Source organism: Rhinopithecus roxellana, chromosome 5, assembly GCF_007565055.1.
Source record: "Rhinopithecus roxellana isolate Shanxi Qingling chromosome 5, ASM756505v1, whole genome shotgun sequence".
Classification (NCBI taxonomy): domain Eukaryota; kingdom Metazoa; phylum Chordata; class Mammalia; order Primates; family Cercopithecidae; genus Rhinopithecus; species Rhinopithecus roxellana.
In genome coordinates this window covers 152,431,919-152,447,857 of record NC_044553.1, presented here as the reverse complement: position 1 = coordinate 152,447,857, position 15,939 = coordinate 152,431,919, and the positions used below count along the sequence as shown (strand labels likewise).

General features: G+C 52.8%; 1 protein-coding gene across 7 annotated transcripts; it reads right to left on the bottom strand.

Moving 5' to 3' along the window:
* Positions 1-4,508: 4,508 nt before the first annotated feature.
* Positions 4,509-15,239, bottom strand: FAM181A (family with sequence similarity 181 member A). 7 transcript variants are annotated; one of them, XM_010384521.2, is made up of 3 exons: positions 15,139-15,239; positions 8,767-9,078; positions 4,513-5,902 (listed from the first exon to the last, which is right to left on the bottom strand). In XM_010384521.2, exon 3 carries the CDS (start codon positions 5,813-5,815, stop codon positions 4,937-4,939), a length of 879 nt encoding a protein of 292 aa, XP_010382823.1. In that variant the 5' UTR covers positions 5,816-5,902; positions 8,767-9,078; positions 15,139-15,239; the 3' UTR covers positions 4,513-4,936. The 7 variants fall into 7 exon arrangements, with proteins under 7 accessions (XP_010382824.1, XP_010382823.1, XP_010382822.1 ...); XM_010384522.2 differs by lacking the exons at positions 8,767-9,078; positions 15,139-15,239 and adding an exon at positions 6,466-6,747 and having other exon boundaries at positions 4,509-5,902; XM_010384520.2 differs by lacking the exon at positions 8,767-9,078.
* Positions 15,240-15,939: the final 700 nt, after the last annotated feature.

Sequence of the window (15,939 nt, the reverse complement as noted above, 5' to 3'; positions counted from 1 at the left end):
CCTGCCCAGTGAAGTCCCTCTCATCAGACTTCCTGATGCCTGAGGTCCTCAGCCTTGCTCCTGGCAGTAGTGGGAGCGGGGCAGGTGTGGGGATGGGGCACAAGGACCCCTGAATGTGTCACCTTTGTTTGGGCTCCTGAAAGACCCAAGAGGCTGTGTTCTTCACTCCCCAGGCGAGACCCGATGATGGCCCAATGGGTTTTCCTCTCCTCATTCAATCACCATGGAAACAGGCACACCATCACAAACAGTCTCAGGGCCCACATGTCTCCCGACACCTGGGCTAGTCTTACACGTGTTTCCTGGCACTCTGTGTTCACACCCTGCTCACCCCTGTTTTGCTGGCTGTTGAGAAGCTAGGGAAAAACATTAAATACTGGCCACCGTGAGCAGCAGTGCTAGAGTGATGGCCATGGTCAGCCCTTGCAAAGGCACCAAGCCTGAGAGTGCATGGAGCTCTGGCCCCTGCGTGACTCCCTCTGTCCTCATGTGGCTCTGTGGGATGAGCAGAACAGGAATTGTCATCCTGTTTTCAGGCGGTGCAGGGCAGAGCTAAGGCTTGCCACCATGTGGCACACTCTGGAGGTCTCTCCAGGCCCCGAGGGCTGAGATGTAGCAGGCCCTATTTCCATGGAAGCTGCAGTAACTCACTGGCGCTCCCTTTACAAGTGTGAGTGAAGCCACCGAGTCCAGGCTACTCTGCAGCAACACCGGAACAGACCACCTGGCCCAGAGTCTGTACCAGGCCAGTCCCAGGATCTAGTAGAGTCTCAAGCAAGGTCAAAGGTAGTTTCTGGCCTTTGGAAATTAAGCAGCTAGATTGATGGAGGGGAGCACTGGTTCCAGGCTCAGCCTGCCATTGGCTTGCATCTCTGGGGGCTCCGTTTCCTCATCTATGGTAAATCATGATGGCCCCTTGCTGGCTCTGATGCACTGGGTTTCTTTTCCTCTTTTTTTTTTTTTTTTTTTATGAGGCAGAGTCTCACTTTGCTGCCCAGGCTGTCGTGCAGTGGCATGATCTCGGCTCATTGCAACCTCCGCCTTCTGGGCTTAGGTGATCGTCCCGCCTCAGCCTCCCAAGTAGCTGGGACTGTAGGGGCATGCCATCATGCCTGGCTAAAGACACACTGGGCTTCTATGGAATCAGTAACTCCCAGAGAAAACGTCTTCCAAGCAGCACTTTCTGGCCACAGGTCAAAGGGGGCTCAACCTGGTCTTGCCCACTCCTTCATGATACAAACGAGAAACTGGCCCAGAGAGGGGAAGGGACTTGCCTGGGCACACACAGCAAGTACCTGGGGTTCCAGCTCAACGGTGCTTGGCCACAGTCCCATGCGGCCTTGCTGTTCACCAGGCAGAACCTGCAGGGATCCTGAAGAAGCCCCAAAGGAAACCCGCATGCTCCCCCACTGGGGATGCTCAACCCTGAGAGCCCAGGGTAAGTTGCCAAGGAGGGTTCAGCTCCCAGGGGAGAATCTGATGGAAGAACTCCTTTGCTGACCCGGAAGCCGAAGAGAGGGCATTTGCATCTCGGGTGACTGCTGGTCAAACTGACCCAAGGGGTGGCAGGTGGTGATGGGATGAGGCATGCAGGGCCAGTGTGTGAGTTGTTTGGTGTGTGTGGACTGAGATGGGTATTGGGCAGACTCTTAACCTACAGCATCTCATGAACCACATTATGTCCTAGAGAGTCCTAAGGCAGCAGCCACAAATCTCCCAGCCCAGAGACCCAGGCACTGGGCAGGGCAGTGTGCTAGTCTGAGGGAGGTGCCACCCTGGGGGAGATGAGGCTGAAGGGGTGAGTGGGAGGTATAGGGGAGTGGTTCGGCCACTGTTTTCTCTATAGTCGCCATTTGCAGGATATGGCACCTCCTGGCCTGGGACGCACCGGTGCTACATTTGGTTTCTTAGAATATTAATGTACAAACGTCCATGCCACTTTGTCAAACACTGCTCAGGACCCCTCCCTGCAAGCGCCATGCCTCCTTAGGTCCCTGCCCCCACCTCCCCACAACCCAGCAACTAAGGGGTTCATTCCTGGCCTGGGACTGCTCTGGTGGATTGGTTCCAGTTGGTCAGTGCTCACATTGTGCCATTCGTTATGCATTTGACCATCACTCCTGTGTGGAGCACTTTACAGCCACCTCCCTCTGCAGAAGCGGGCCCCTCCTGTAGCCGCACCTACCCAACCCCAAGAGGTTTGCAGCCTCAGGGACGTCTCACAGCATTGCAGACACAGCCCTGAAAGTCTGGCAGAGATTCCCCTTCGTGAACTTGACCCAGTGGTGGGTGTCAGGGATGATGAAGGGGTGCGGGGGGTGGGTGCCTGGACTGGCTCTGGGTTTTACTTTGAACCAGTGCCATTCACTTTGTGATTAGGGGAGTATCTGCTGTTGCTACTGCAGCAGCATTTGAAACTGATTTTTAATACCAAAGCTTTCCTAAATGCATGCTTTCTGCCTACCTCGCTTCCACGTGGAGGCATCGTGTTGCCAGGGGCTTCTGTCAGGCCATGTCTTGGTAGAGGTTTCTGCTTCCCAACTTTTGAATGAATGAATCATCAGGTACCCCCTGGGACTGTGAGCAGGGACAGGCCAGTCTTATCAGAGAGACCAGAGCTTTCTCCCCAAAGACTAAGATATCTTAGTCTAAGACTGGCCCTCAGGTCCTCCTCTAGCGGGTGTGGTTGGTTGTGTGGTCCAGGCACATCATCCCCTGGGCAGCACAGCCCATAAACGGTATTAAAATGTCAGCGTGACAGGACCTACAGACACCACCAGATAACTACAAGAGGTGACTTGTGGTTGGTGGAGCTTTTGAGCATCTGGGTAGCACAGTGGGCCAAGCACTCACATTGGCCTCACAACAACCTATACGACAGGTCTGTTATCAATCACATTCTTCAAATGAGGAAATTTCAGTATGGAGAGGTTAAGTAACTTGCCCAAGATTGCACAGCTGATAGATGGCAGGCTAGGATGCAGGCATTTAAACCCCTCCTATGCAGTTTGCAGGGAGCTGAGGCTCATCGACATGGATCCAGAGGGCCTGTGTGATGCCACACAGAGGGCAGAGGAGGGTACCCCACCCCCCAGCCCCTTGCTGCTCTTAAAGACCAGAACAGTCAGAGGCTGAGGGTCCAGGTTGAGGACTGTCCCCATCCCATGGGCCAGATAATGACTCTGAACAGCTCTGCCCAGGCCATTCCTGTTTCTGTGGCTCTGAAGTCTTCAGAGGCCATTGGACAGAAACCACTGGCTGGCTTCCTGGTGAGGGGGCTGCCCCTCCAGGGGACTCCCCACGCCAGGGGAATCCTGGAGTAAAACAAGGCAAGTAGGAAGGGCCCTTGGTGACCACCGATCCTGCAGCCTGTATTAGTGAGGAAGAATCAGAGGCCATATCCGGGCTCCAAAGGAGGGAGCCTGTGACCAGCAAACACTTGCCTGGGGTGCAGAAGAGGTAGATGCACCTGTTTCCTAGTCCTCCGCTGTACAGATGAGGAGACTGAGGCACAGAGTGAGGATTAACTTGTCCAACATCACGCTGCTGATGAGAACACCATATTCCCCAGCCAGGACTGGCCCGCCGCACCCTTCTTAGTTGTGAAAACTGTGTTCTCATAAAATAAGCAGCTCGGCAGGCCAGCAGGCCCACCCTCTCTCAGCCATGGAGCCACGTCCACAGCAGCAGAGAAAACCTGGGCCTGTGTGCAGGTGGAGGCCTCTCAGGTAGCTTTGCTAGTAGGACACTAACAGCAAAATCCAGGGCCACTTCCTGCTAGCCGGTACTCCCTTCTGCACTGTCACAGGCAAAAGGCCTCAGCATTCCATTGATGGGGCACCTGGTATGTAACAGGCGCAGGGAGAGACCCATCGGCAGGTAACCCGGAATCTGAATTAGCTAGAGAGGATCCTTTTGTATGTGCCAGAGAGAACGAGGTTTAGGGGAATTCGCTATTATTTTTAAAATTGATTTATTTTGCCCGTGGACATAGGCTCCAAGACCATGATTTGGAGAAACAATTTGGTCAAACCACCTGTTTTGTCCACAAGGGACCAAACTCCTGTTTGGCCTGATTTTCCCTCTGACCAGAGTTGGGCACAATCACCTTGGCACAGAGGCTGCCCTGAGGCTGTGCACAGAGCAGAAGGCACTGCAGAGAGACTCATTTTCCTCTCATTGTCCTGCAGGTGGGGCAAGGAGACTCCCAGAGGAAGTGTCCGGCCCCACAGCACAGGGCGGCGCTGGACTGCAGCCCCACCTCCCCTGGTTCCAGCGCCTATTCTCCGGAGCACGTTGGACGCCCTGGGGGGTTCACGCCAGCATGTCTTTCCCTAGTGGCTCCTCTCCTCCCCTCCTCACCTTCCTTTTGTTGAACCAAGCTCTTGGCCCCCAGCGCCCATTCCCAGATATCTCAGAGGTTTCAACCACTCCTGGCCTCACTGAAACCAGCCAGCTCTGCCAGCAGCCCTCAGCCTGGGGCTCATTCAGCTTCATGATACCCAAGATATGGAAACTCCAAAAGAAATGTCTTTATTCTTTTAACTCTCTCAATATTTACAAAGAACAAGAAGAACAACAACTGAGATTGGCTTGCAGAGGTGGGTGGCAGGTGGACAAATGTGTCACTCTGGCTTCCGCGGTGTCTGCAAGCAAGGACAACATCCTAGCACCTATGGTCTGCACAGGGACAGCGGGACAAGCTGCTAGGCCCTGGCCTGCTTGGGGAGGGGCCAACCAGCCCCCCAGCTTCCCAGGCTGCAAGACTGCAGGGTAACTGCTTGAGGAGCCCCGCCCCAATCCTGCCCTCCACTCCCATATGCACACAAATGGAAGAGGCCACACTGTGGCCCAGCCACCTCCTCACAGGAGAGCACCTCGGGGACCTTGACACTCCTGCAAGCCAGAGGTGGGGGCTGAGGCCCTCTCGGCCCGGCTAGAGGTAGCCAAAGACATTGAAGATGGGTGGGGGCACGGCTGGCTTGGTCGGAATGGGTTTCAGCACCACGGGCCTGCACACCTTCTGCCCCAGGCCGTCCGCATCCTTGCAGAGGTGTGCCAGCTCCCCGGGAAAGGCTGGACTCTTCTTCCACAGGCCCAGGCTGGGGACAGGACTCTGAGGCAGGGCCCCCAGAGGGCCTGGGTAGATGGGCTGTCCATGGTACTGGAAGGGGCAGCAACTCCAGGCATTGACACGGCCCACCAGGGAGACCCCAGGCATCTTGAGTGGCTCCTTTTCAGCCAGGGCCCTCGGAGACATGGGCACTGGGACAATCTCAGGCCCCAGGGGCTCCAAGCCCTTGCAATTTTTCTTACCCTCGTAGGGAGGTCCCTCCCTGGGGCCCAGTCCCCCCTCCAGCCCCACATGGTAGCTGTGGGTGGGCCTCGGCTCTTCCCAGAAGGAAGCAGGCAGCTGTCTTTTCCTCATGGGCACCTGGCCAGGCTGGGCAGCTTCTGGATGCTGCCCCTGTGGGAGCTGCTCCTTAGCAAGACATTCCTCCCTGTAGGGGTTCCTCAGCGCCTTCTCCTTGCAGCCCCCACCCCCGCCGGGGCTGGAATCAGGGCCCAAATCGAGAAGCAGCCTCCCGGGCCGGTCCTCAGACCCCCTTTTCAGGTAGGGCTCAGCGGCTCTGCCCGGAAGTCCCCGCGGGAGGCGGGAATACTTCTGGGAGAAGCGCTTGAGCTGCTTCTGCAGGTACTTGCGATGGTCCACGGAGCGGCGGCAGGGCGCGGACTTGTCCAGGGCTGCTTTGATGTCGCTAGACGCCAGGTTCACGAAGTTCAGCAGCATCTTCACATCACTGTCGGATGCCATCACCAGGGGGCCACTGCACGAGGCTTTCCATGAAGAGGGTGGGCTCTGCTGGTGGCCGGCAGCTCCAAGGAAGGGCACCAAGCTGACCTGGGGGGCAAAACAGGCCACTGGAGTCTCTCCGAGCAACCACACCCAACCCTGCCAAAAGACCACAGCACCTGTCTGCAAACGGCGTCCCCACCCCAGCACCCCTCAGCCTTAAACAGAGTCCTGGGTAGAGGGATGTGGGTGCAAGTGGCTGAGCACTTCCTGCACACCTGGGATGCAGCAGGCGCCAGCAAAGCTCACCCAGCCTGCTTGGGTCTGGTGCCCTCTTCTTGCAGCCAAGGCTCAGAAAGGTCAAGCAACTTGCCCAAGGTGACCCAGCTACAGGTGGCATTGCTGGGGCTGGCACACACTCCCAGCCTGCCCCGTCTCCCACACACCACACTGCCAACTTGCCAGCGAGGTGTTTATTCTCTGAGCTGAGGCAACTGCTCCACTTTAAAGCAAGGCCAAGCCCCCTTCCTCCCTAGTGGTAGCCTCCCCCTCCCACCACTCCCACCCCCGGCATGAGGAGCACCAGCCCCCCTCCTCAGTCCCCACGCTCCACCCCCAGCTCTCACGCAGGACCAGGCAGGACCCCTGTCTGGCACTTAATCGAGACCTGCCTTGCAGGCTGATCTCAGGCTGTGGGCAGCAGGGACTCCCCCGAAGAAGCATCTGCAGCAATTTCATGCCTCCTCGGCCGCCACCCACGGCACCTCACCCCTCCCCCAGGCCCCAGCCTGCTCCACACCCGCCACCCAGTCGGGCCAGAGCCACCGGGCCTCCACACTGACCAAAGGTGCGGCCAGGACCCAGCCAACGTGGCCCGGCAGGTTCCCCACTGCAGACCTGGGACAGGCCCCGGCGCAGCCGGCCGAGCTCCCTCCGGCTGGAAGCAGTTGTGCAACCCTTGAGTGGGCTGAATGGAGGACAACTCCCCGGAGCTGGGGGGCCCCTCAGGCCAATCAGGAGCGCCTCTCCAGATACAAAGCATCCCAATCAGGCGGCGGCGCCCCGTTCCCACATTCTTTGCCGTCACAAATTGTCACCATGGGGACCATCACAAAAAAGACAGCTCCCAAATGCAATCATTTCCCGGTAAATTTCTACCCTTCAGCCCCACTCTCCTGGGCCTCCACGCTCCTCCTCCCCTTGACCTCGGTTCCCTGGTTTCTCAAGGGGGTAGTGTGTGTGTGTGTGTGTGTGTGTGTGTGTGTGTGTGTGTTTAAAATGTCCAGGATCGAGAAGGGGCTGGGCCTAGTAGAGACAGGCCTCCTTTGCAAACCTCCCCCAAAGACTCCAGGCCTACAGCTGCCATGCTCCAGTGCAGACAGACAATCGGATGGGGTAAGCTGGGGCGGGCTGCTTTTCCTGCTGTCCTTGAGTGTTGAGTGGCTCTCTCTCTCTCTCACTCTCTCTTCTCCTCTCTGTCTCTCCGTCTCTGTCTCTGTCTCTCTCTCTCTCTCTCTCTCTCTTCCCCTGCTACCCCCACCACCCTCCCTGCCAGGATCCCCAGGGATCGGGGATGGAGGGCCTTCGAGGTCAGGAGGTGCGCTGATGCCTGTCGGAAAAGGTGGCCAAGGAAGGACTCTCTAACGAGGTGCTGGGATATCCATGGGAAGGGAGCTGGAGCTCTCAGGAATCTTGTCTTTATGTTTGCTTCCTCAATTGAGCTGCACAAAGCCTGAATTGCCCATTCAGCGCAGCCGGACAAAAGGTTGGCGTTGCACGGTCCCCTTGCATTTGTAGTCAAACAGTTAGGGACTTAAATCGAGTCGTCATGATGGAGAAAGAGGTGGACAAAGCCCATAGAATTGCCATCAGCAAACATTTTCCTGTGTCATATTAGCCAGTTTCCATGGCTCCCCCTGGCCTGCGGACAATGGCACAAGTTTGCACACTTGGCTACTGTCACCGTGCCAACGCCGGCGGGGCTGCAAGCAGGGCCTGCTCTGAGCAAGCAAGGGAGCCCAGAGCCGGCATTGGCCCTGCCCACCAACTGGCCAGAGGGAAGGTGAGGCTGAAGGCGAGGGCGGCTGCCTGGGAAATGCTAATGGTCATGCCTCCATGCCAGCCCAACTCACGGGCCCCTTTCAAGCCTCATCGTTTTTCTGTCCAGGCTCAGCCTCCTCTTCCCTCCTCCTCTCCTTTCCCTTCCTTTCCTCTTCCCCTTCTACTGCCTTCTCCTCCTGTCTCCCTCATCAGCCAGATGGCTGATGGTCTATGCGCCAACCCACGCCTCTGTACTGCAACCTAAGATTTGGCATCTTAGGTTGCAGGACTCCTCTCTGGAGTCTCCCTACCCAGACTGGGGGCATTGGCAGGGCAGGGCAGGGCCAGGGCCTCCATCCAGGAAGGATGGCCCCAACTCCTTCCCACTGGCCAATAGACAGCTGCTGTGGTCTGCCTCCAAGCCATCTCCCCTACCCCCAGCCTGAGGGTCCCTACAGGCAAAATGAAGGGTTTGGAGGAGATGGCCCATGCTGACAAGCTGTAACTCAATTTAGGCCTTGAAAGCCAGCACTGTATTCTCCATGCTCCTACCCTGCTGCGGGGTCGGGAAAGTGTGGACTGAGACAGAAACGCCGCTGGACTGATGCATCCTAGATTGTCGGCCACTACGTGCCCTGGAGAGCTGCTCCTGCCTGTGGCAACCTTTGCACGGCTGGCAGCCAAACCATCATCATTTTAAGTGCCAGAGATTTGAGGGCTGTGTGTTTCTGCAGTAACTCCCAGCCCACCCTGACTGGTACAGGCAGGAAATATCCTGTCTGCTCCAAAACACCTGGCACACGTGGCTGAAGAGAGCGCCCTGAGGGCCTGTGGCCACCAGGGCCCGCTCCCTACTGCCTACTACATGAAGCCGGTGTGCACAGCCAAGAGTTTGAACCTCTCTGGCAGCCAGCACCTGACCATATAACCGCCTGCTTTGCTGTGCCCTGCCTTTTTCTCCCCGGGCCTTCTGTGCTTTCTGTAGGCTATATCATTCCTCTCTCCAGAAGATCTTTTCTCTTCTAAGGGCGTCAAGACATTTTAAAGCCACTCAGCTCAGCTCCCAGCTTCCACGGCACCTGCAGCCCTGCCGGCCCATTCTGCACTGCCAGATCATGAAGATGTCTCTCATTTCTTAGCTAGTAGTGAGTCCCCACCAGGCCCGTGGACTCCATGGGAGGTGAGTCGGTGTCTTATGAAAGTCTTTCCAAAGCTCTTAATGTGGGCTGTTCTTCCACCAAACACTTTTTGAGGAAAGAGAGAAGGAAGAAAAGAGGGAAGAGAGAAAGGAAGGGGAGAGAAAAGTGGAAGAAAATGGATTTTTTGCGGACACTCAGCATGTGCCAAGAGCCATATTCGAGAACCACATGAAGACCTCACCTGACCCTCGGGGCAGCTCCGTGAGGATAGTGTTTCGGTTGCCCTGACAAGTGAAGTGAGGTTGAGTTACTTTCCCAAGGCCTCACAACTGTTAACCAGCAGAGCTTGAACTTGAAGCCAGGCCTGTCTGTGTCCAAAGGCTGAGGTGGATCTGCCTGGCCACATTGCCTCCTGGAGCTCCCATGAGCACCAGACACTGCCTAAACGCTGCTGGCCAAGACCAGATTTTCTCCACGCGTCCTGGGTTCCACTCTTCTAGCCCAACGCTGGACCTTCCTGACTCAGGAATACGGGAGCTGCAGCTTTGGGAAGTGAGGAGCGGGGAGAGGAGGCAGCTATGGCTTGAGGCCAGGCCTCTGGGTGCCTGTGACCCACACAAGGGAAGGCTCCTCTGTGTTTTTGTGATTGGCCATATAGGCAGGTGGAAAGACAGCAGTAATCATACGAGTCTGAAGGCTCTCCCAGTGTTCTCTCATTATTGTCCTGTGTCTGGGCAGAGGGGATTATTTTTCCCATTTACAGTTACACACTCACAGAAGCCTCAAACCTGATTCTTGGGCCCAACTCAGCCAACCCTGTCCTCTCAGCCATTCTTCAAGGCCCAGCTCAAACATCCCCTCCTCCAGGATGCCTCCTGCCAACTCCTAGCATTGTTAATAATGCCCTCTCACATTCCTGTGTTCCTAGAGTCAAAGATGAAGTCTAACCTCCTTAGCTAAACGCAGAAGACCCTTTGTAATCTGACTCCTACTAGAGCCTGGCACAGAGTAGCTTCTTACTAAATGTGTTATGAATTAAATACTTTGCCCATTCCACTGAGCAGGATTTTTCCTGTGGACCGTAAACAGCTGCTTCCTGTTTGTTTGTTTGTTTTTTAATTTTGTCTGTTTATTGTTTGCCCCACCCAGGTGAGCTGAGCCCACCCAGATGAGCTCCAGGAGGGAAGGGAGGTCATCCACAGGTTTCTCTCTGTACCTCCTGTGACTCGAATGGACTCAGCACACAGCAGGCCTGAGTGAAGGATGCTGTGGTTGCTATAGCTTAGGTGACAACGAATTGTCTGTGATCCTACAGGACTATGGCGCATGAAGCTGGAAGTGCTTCTTCCCAACTGCATCGCCCAGCACCAGAGCCTGGGTTCTGTAAAGCTCTGTTAAAGGCAAATGAGCTGTGCTGGCTTCAACTGCTGGTGAACTCGGATAAGCTGGGCCGCTGATGGCCCCTTTTCAACCAGTTGTTGCTGCCTTGGTTTTCCAACAATCCACTGTGCTGACCCTGCTGCAGGGACTCCCAGCTTTGCATCAACTCCATTCAACACCTACTGTGTGCGGGGAACAGAGGGTGTGGAGGTGGCATTCCCTGCTTTATCTTGATAAGTAAACAGCTGTCTCCCACCCACTCATCAGTGAAGCAGAACAACTCCCCAGCAGTATCCTGGGAGCCACTCCTCCAGAACCTCTGATGTCAACAGACATCATCTACTTCTAGGATTCAGCCAGCACATGTGTAGACTGCAGCTGCAAGTGAGAAGAGGCACCTGGCAGGGCATGCACAGGCCAAGCCCAAGGGAGCCAAGGAACTCATCTGGGGCAGTGGGTTTTCAAATTGCTTTGAAGCAGAGATGCCCACTTAAAAATATGTGGAGATTCAGCCAGGCACAGTGGCTCAGTCCTGTAATCCCAGCACTTTGAGAGGCCAAGGTGGGCCGATCACCTGAGGTCAGGAGTTCGAGACCAGCCTGGCCAACATGGTGAAACCTCATCTCTACTAAAAATACAAAAATTAGCTGGGAGTGGTGGCAGGGCACCTCTAATCCCAGCTACTCAGGAGGCTAAGGCAGGAGAATTGCTTGAACCTGGGAGGCGGAGGTTGCAGTCAGCTGAGATTGTGCCATTACACTCCAGCCTGGGAGACAGAGGGAGACTCCATCTCAAAAAACAAAAAAAAAATGTGGAGATTCAATGTGTAAAACCATGACAGCCATGGGCTATGAGTACAAATTTATTTTACATGCTCAAATGCATACCTTCTACTTATTTACAAACAATGCATTAGAACAAGGAGTCTGTTCTAATGACATAAAACTTTGAAATCAGGAGATATGGATTATGGTCTCACATCAGCCATACTTTGTTTTGGTTGCAGAATATTTACAAAATCTCGGTTTATAGAGAGAAGCAGTTGAGATGTCAATTTTTTTTAAAGTTTACCTTTTAATTCATTTATTTTTTGAGATGGAGTCTCGCTCTGTCACCCAGGCTGTAGTGCAGTGACGCGATCTCGGCTCACTGCAACCTCTGCCTCCCAGGTTCAAGTGATTCTCCTGCCTCAGCCTCCTGAGTAGCTGGCATTGCAGATGCGTGCCACCACCCCTGGATAATTTTTGTATTTTTAGTAGAGACGGGGTTTCCCCATGTTGGCCAGGCTGGTCTCAAACTCCTGATCTCAGGTGATCCAGCTGCCTCAGCCTCCCAAAGTGCTGGGAATACAGCTGTCAGCCACCACGCCTGGCCTAAAAAAGCTTCTCTTATGATCTTAGCATAGTCATCAAATGAGAGGAGTCCCTGGAGAAACTACTACCTGGTCCCCAGAGGAGTTAACCTGACTGCCCAAGTTCTCCAGTCGGCAACCTAGCGTGTCACCTTGTGGGTTAAAATGCATTTGAATGTATTTGTTTGTTGGTACGTGTTTGGTAACGTTTTAAATTGCCAAAAATACATGTTAAAGGAGATTGTACATTTTCACACCTCTACAGAAAATTCAGTCCCAAAAGATGGGCCGACTTCTCATTTTAGAGATGAAGACAGAGAGGCCCAGAGAGGGGCAGTGATTCATCCAAGGCAGAGCCAGGCAGAGCCAGGTAGGAGAAGCGCCCGGGAGGGAGCTCTGCTCTGCCCGCCACCCTGTGCTCTTTCTCACACCTGATCATACGAGTGTAAAGTCCTACTTGATGGAAGTATGTGACATATATTGTCATTTGTTCTTCCCAGGTGCCATGATTACTCTCTTTAATGGGTGAGGAAGTTGAGGCACTAACTGGGCTAGGAAACTTGCTGAAGGTCCCATGGGCAGTAAATCACAAAGCTGGGGTGGGACTGATCCTAGGATGCTGCTTCCACCGACAATTGTGAACCAATGTGAGGGCCCCGTCTCCCTCCCAGGGGCCTTGCTAGCCCATGGCTGCAGACTATTCCCAGCCACCCCTGCCCTGGAGAGTTAGGCCCGACCGACCACGCCAGCTCAGGAAATATACAAAGGCCACGCGGAGGACAGAGTGGCCTGGCAGCGCCTCTGTGGACGTGCGACGCAGACATCACAAGATGATTTATGTAACTTCTTACATAATGGCAGTATTTCTATCAAAGACCAGCCCGCGGCAGGCTGTCAGCTGTAATCAGAGCGGACGTGCTTCTTGCTTCCTGGGAACAGGAGGCATCAGGTCAAAGCCAACCCCTTTGGCTGCCAGGCCGAGGGCTTCCTGCACTGGTGAAGTTGCCTGGCATGGCTGTGCCCTCAGAGGAGACAGAGACCTTGTAATGCCCCAGAGTAGTCACAGCCCGGCTCAGCCAGCCCCAGCTCCCCTGGCTGCAGTCCACCTCCAGTGACAGAGACCACTGTCAGTGAGATCAAGTCCCACATTGAAAGTGGTTTCAACCATATTATTGTACCATGAAAGGGAGATTGGCTTTGGAGATGAGATCTTTGAACTTTGCCCCTACCTGGCTGTGTGATCTTGAGGTAGTCACTCACCTTCTCTGGGCCTCAGTTTCCTGGTTGAATTACATCATCAATTCTTGACCTCCATGCTGCACACATGGATATTGACATGGTGCTATCATGTGATATGGTGCTATCATGTGATATGGTGCTATCATGTGATATGGTGCTATATGATAGCGTGCCACAAGTCACTGCTACTTATCTTTGGCAAATGATTTACTTTTTCCTTATATAAATCAGAGCAGATTCAACATCATAAAATCAGGTAAGCCCACTTGCACTCCCCTGTGCATTCTTGAAAGGAATATGAATGAGTGGGGTTAGAGCTGGTGAGTCTGAGGACTCAAGCCCCAGGAAAAGAGGAGAGCTCAGCCCACCTTCACCATGTGGAGTCTCGAGAGGGGTGGGGTTCAGAGTTCTGTGTTGAAGAAGAGTGGTGCAAGCAGACCTCTGTGTCTTGTTCCTGATTTTAAGGGAAAAGCTTTTGGTCTTTCACCATGGGATATGATGTAGCTGTGGGAATTTTGTAGATCCTCTTTATCAAGTTGAGGATACTTTCTTCTATTCCTAATTTTCTGGGAGTTCTTGTCATGAATGGATGTTAAATTTTGTTACATGAATTTTTGGATCAATTTATATGATCATGTGTTTTTTTCTTTAGCCTATTTACAATTTTTATTATGCTAAGATATAGCGTCATAACATTTACTATTTTGCCCTGCCTTTCTGTCTTTTCCTCCCTCCCTCCCTCCCTCCCTCCCTCCCTTCCTTCCTTCCTTCCTTCCTTTCTCTCTCTCTCTCTCTTTCTTTCTTCTTTTTTTGAGACAAGGTCTTGCTTTGTCACTGCAGTGCAGTGGCACTATTGTGGCACACTGCAGTGTCTTGACCTCCTGGACTCAAGCAATCCTCCCACCTCAGCATCCCGAGTAGCTGAGACTACAGGTTCATGCCAACACACCCAGCTAATTTTTAAAAATTTTTTTGTAGAGAGGAGGTCTCACTATTTTTCCCAGGCTGGTCTCAAACCCCTGAGCTCAAACTATCCTCCCGTCTCAGCCTCCCACTGTGCTGGGATTACAGGCGTGAGCCACCACACCTGGCTGCATTTCACTTCTGATATCATAATCTATGTCTTCTCTCTTTTGATCAGTCTTGTTAGAAGCTTGTTAATTTGATTGATCTGTTTAAAGAACCAGCTCTTTTTTATTTTATTTTTTTTTCTATTTCTTTTTCTGTTTTTAATGTCATTGACTTCTGCTTTTATCTTTATTATTTCCTTTCTTCTTCTTGCTTAGGGCTTATTTCACTTTTCTTTTCCTGAGGGCATGGCTTTGATCATTGATTGAGATCTTTCTTGTTTTCTAATGTAGGCCTCTTAGTGCTATAAAATTTCCTCTCAGCACTGCTTTGGCTGCATCTCACAAATTTTGATATGTTGTGCTTGCATTTTTGTTTAGCTCAGTATATTTTCGTTATTTTCTTTGAGATGTCCTCTTTGGCAACAAGAAGACCTATGTGGGACTTTTCTGGGGAGTTGATAATGCTCAACAAGTGGGTCCAAAGCATTTAATGAATACCTACTATGTACAGGATATTCTCTGAGATGCTGGGGATAGCAAAATGAATATGAAATCCATGCTAACAGCCTTGAAAATAGTTTACTGACCTCTTATTAAATGCTAATAATGTTTCAAAAACTTCCTCTGTATTAACTCCTTCATAATGAGGTGGATATTGCTATTATGCCTACTCTACAAATGAGGACACTGAGGCACAGGTTGACTAAGTGACTTGCCCAAGACTCCACAGCCGAAAGAGGTGAAGCTGGAGTGTAACCCAAGCCAATTTCTGTGATTAATTTTGTGATTAATCATCATGATCAGTAAGCTCTGAGCCTCCTATTCCTCACCCTTGAAGTGGAGCTAAGACCAGTTCCCTGGCAGGGTTGATAATGAGGATTAAGATATCAGCCATGAAAACTCAACAAACACATCACCTGGTTCATAATCGGTGCCCTTCCCTTGCCTTCACCTCTCCCCTGGGCTGGATATAATGGCTGCCCAGGTGAAGCCATAAGGAAGGGCTAGTGGGACAAAAGTGACATGATAGTGGCATCTGTGCCCTGTGGGGCATCCCCAGTGGACCACCGCCCCCACATTCACACCCCTGTTCTGCACGTTCCCCCACCCCCACACGTCCATCACCTTGACTGTGTCCTCCAGCACTGGTAGGCCTCGTCACTCACCCAGGCACCAACTAGGAATGAAAAGTCTGTTTGATCTCAACTGTCATCTCGGATTTGATTAGTGATGACTGGCAGGTGCCCTGTGGAGAGATTCCAAGGGCTCAGCAGATAGAACATTCTGATCAACTAGTGATGTCTTCCTCTAGGGAGGATGGAGATGAAGCTGGCTGTGTGCCAAGTGTCCCTGGATCCAGTTCAGAATCACAGGATGGGAAGCCAGGGATGTCAATACTTGGCATTCTGGTGATCCAACCCTGCAATTTTAATCAAGGGATTGGAGCCCCTTGAGAAAAGCGGTGACTTATTCAAGCACATATTCCTGTGACCAAGATTCAAGTTTCCCACCTCCCAAGCCAGAATTCATCAGGTCCTTTCAACAGACATTTGCTACTAAGTTTCAACTCCAGGCTGGGCACTGACTTAGCCATAATAGATATCTTACACGTCTCATAGTATTTATTCTCACAATAGCCTTCTGTGATAGATCCTAATGTCATTCCCATCTGGCAGATGTGGAAACTGGGGCTCATGTAGACTAAATAACTTAACAGCTAGTGAGAGGTAGAGCCAAGATTGGGATGCTTACCTCCTGACTCTGAACCTGGGATCTTTCAGACATGCCACTTTGTTTCATGGATGAGAGGCAGCAGTGATGGCAACAGCCATAGCTTGAGTCAAGGCACTGAGGCGGAGAGTGTTAGGCATTTTGGAGAGCGGAGACAGTGAGAAGCTCAGTGCAGTGGGGAGGAGAGGTCACTGC

Bases quoted from the DNA above. Each gene is read 5' to 3' on its own strand.
- FAM181A (XM_010384521.2), bottom strand. From the start codon at position 5,815: ATGGCATCCGACAGTGATGTGAAGATGCTGCTGAACTTCGTGAACCTG.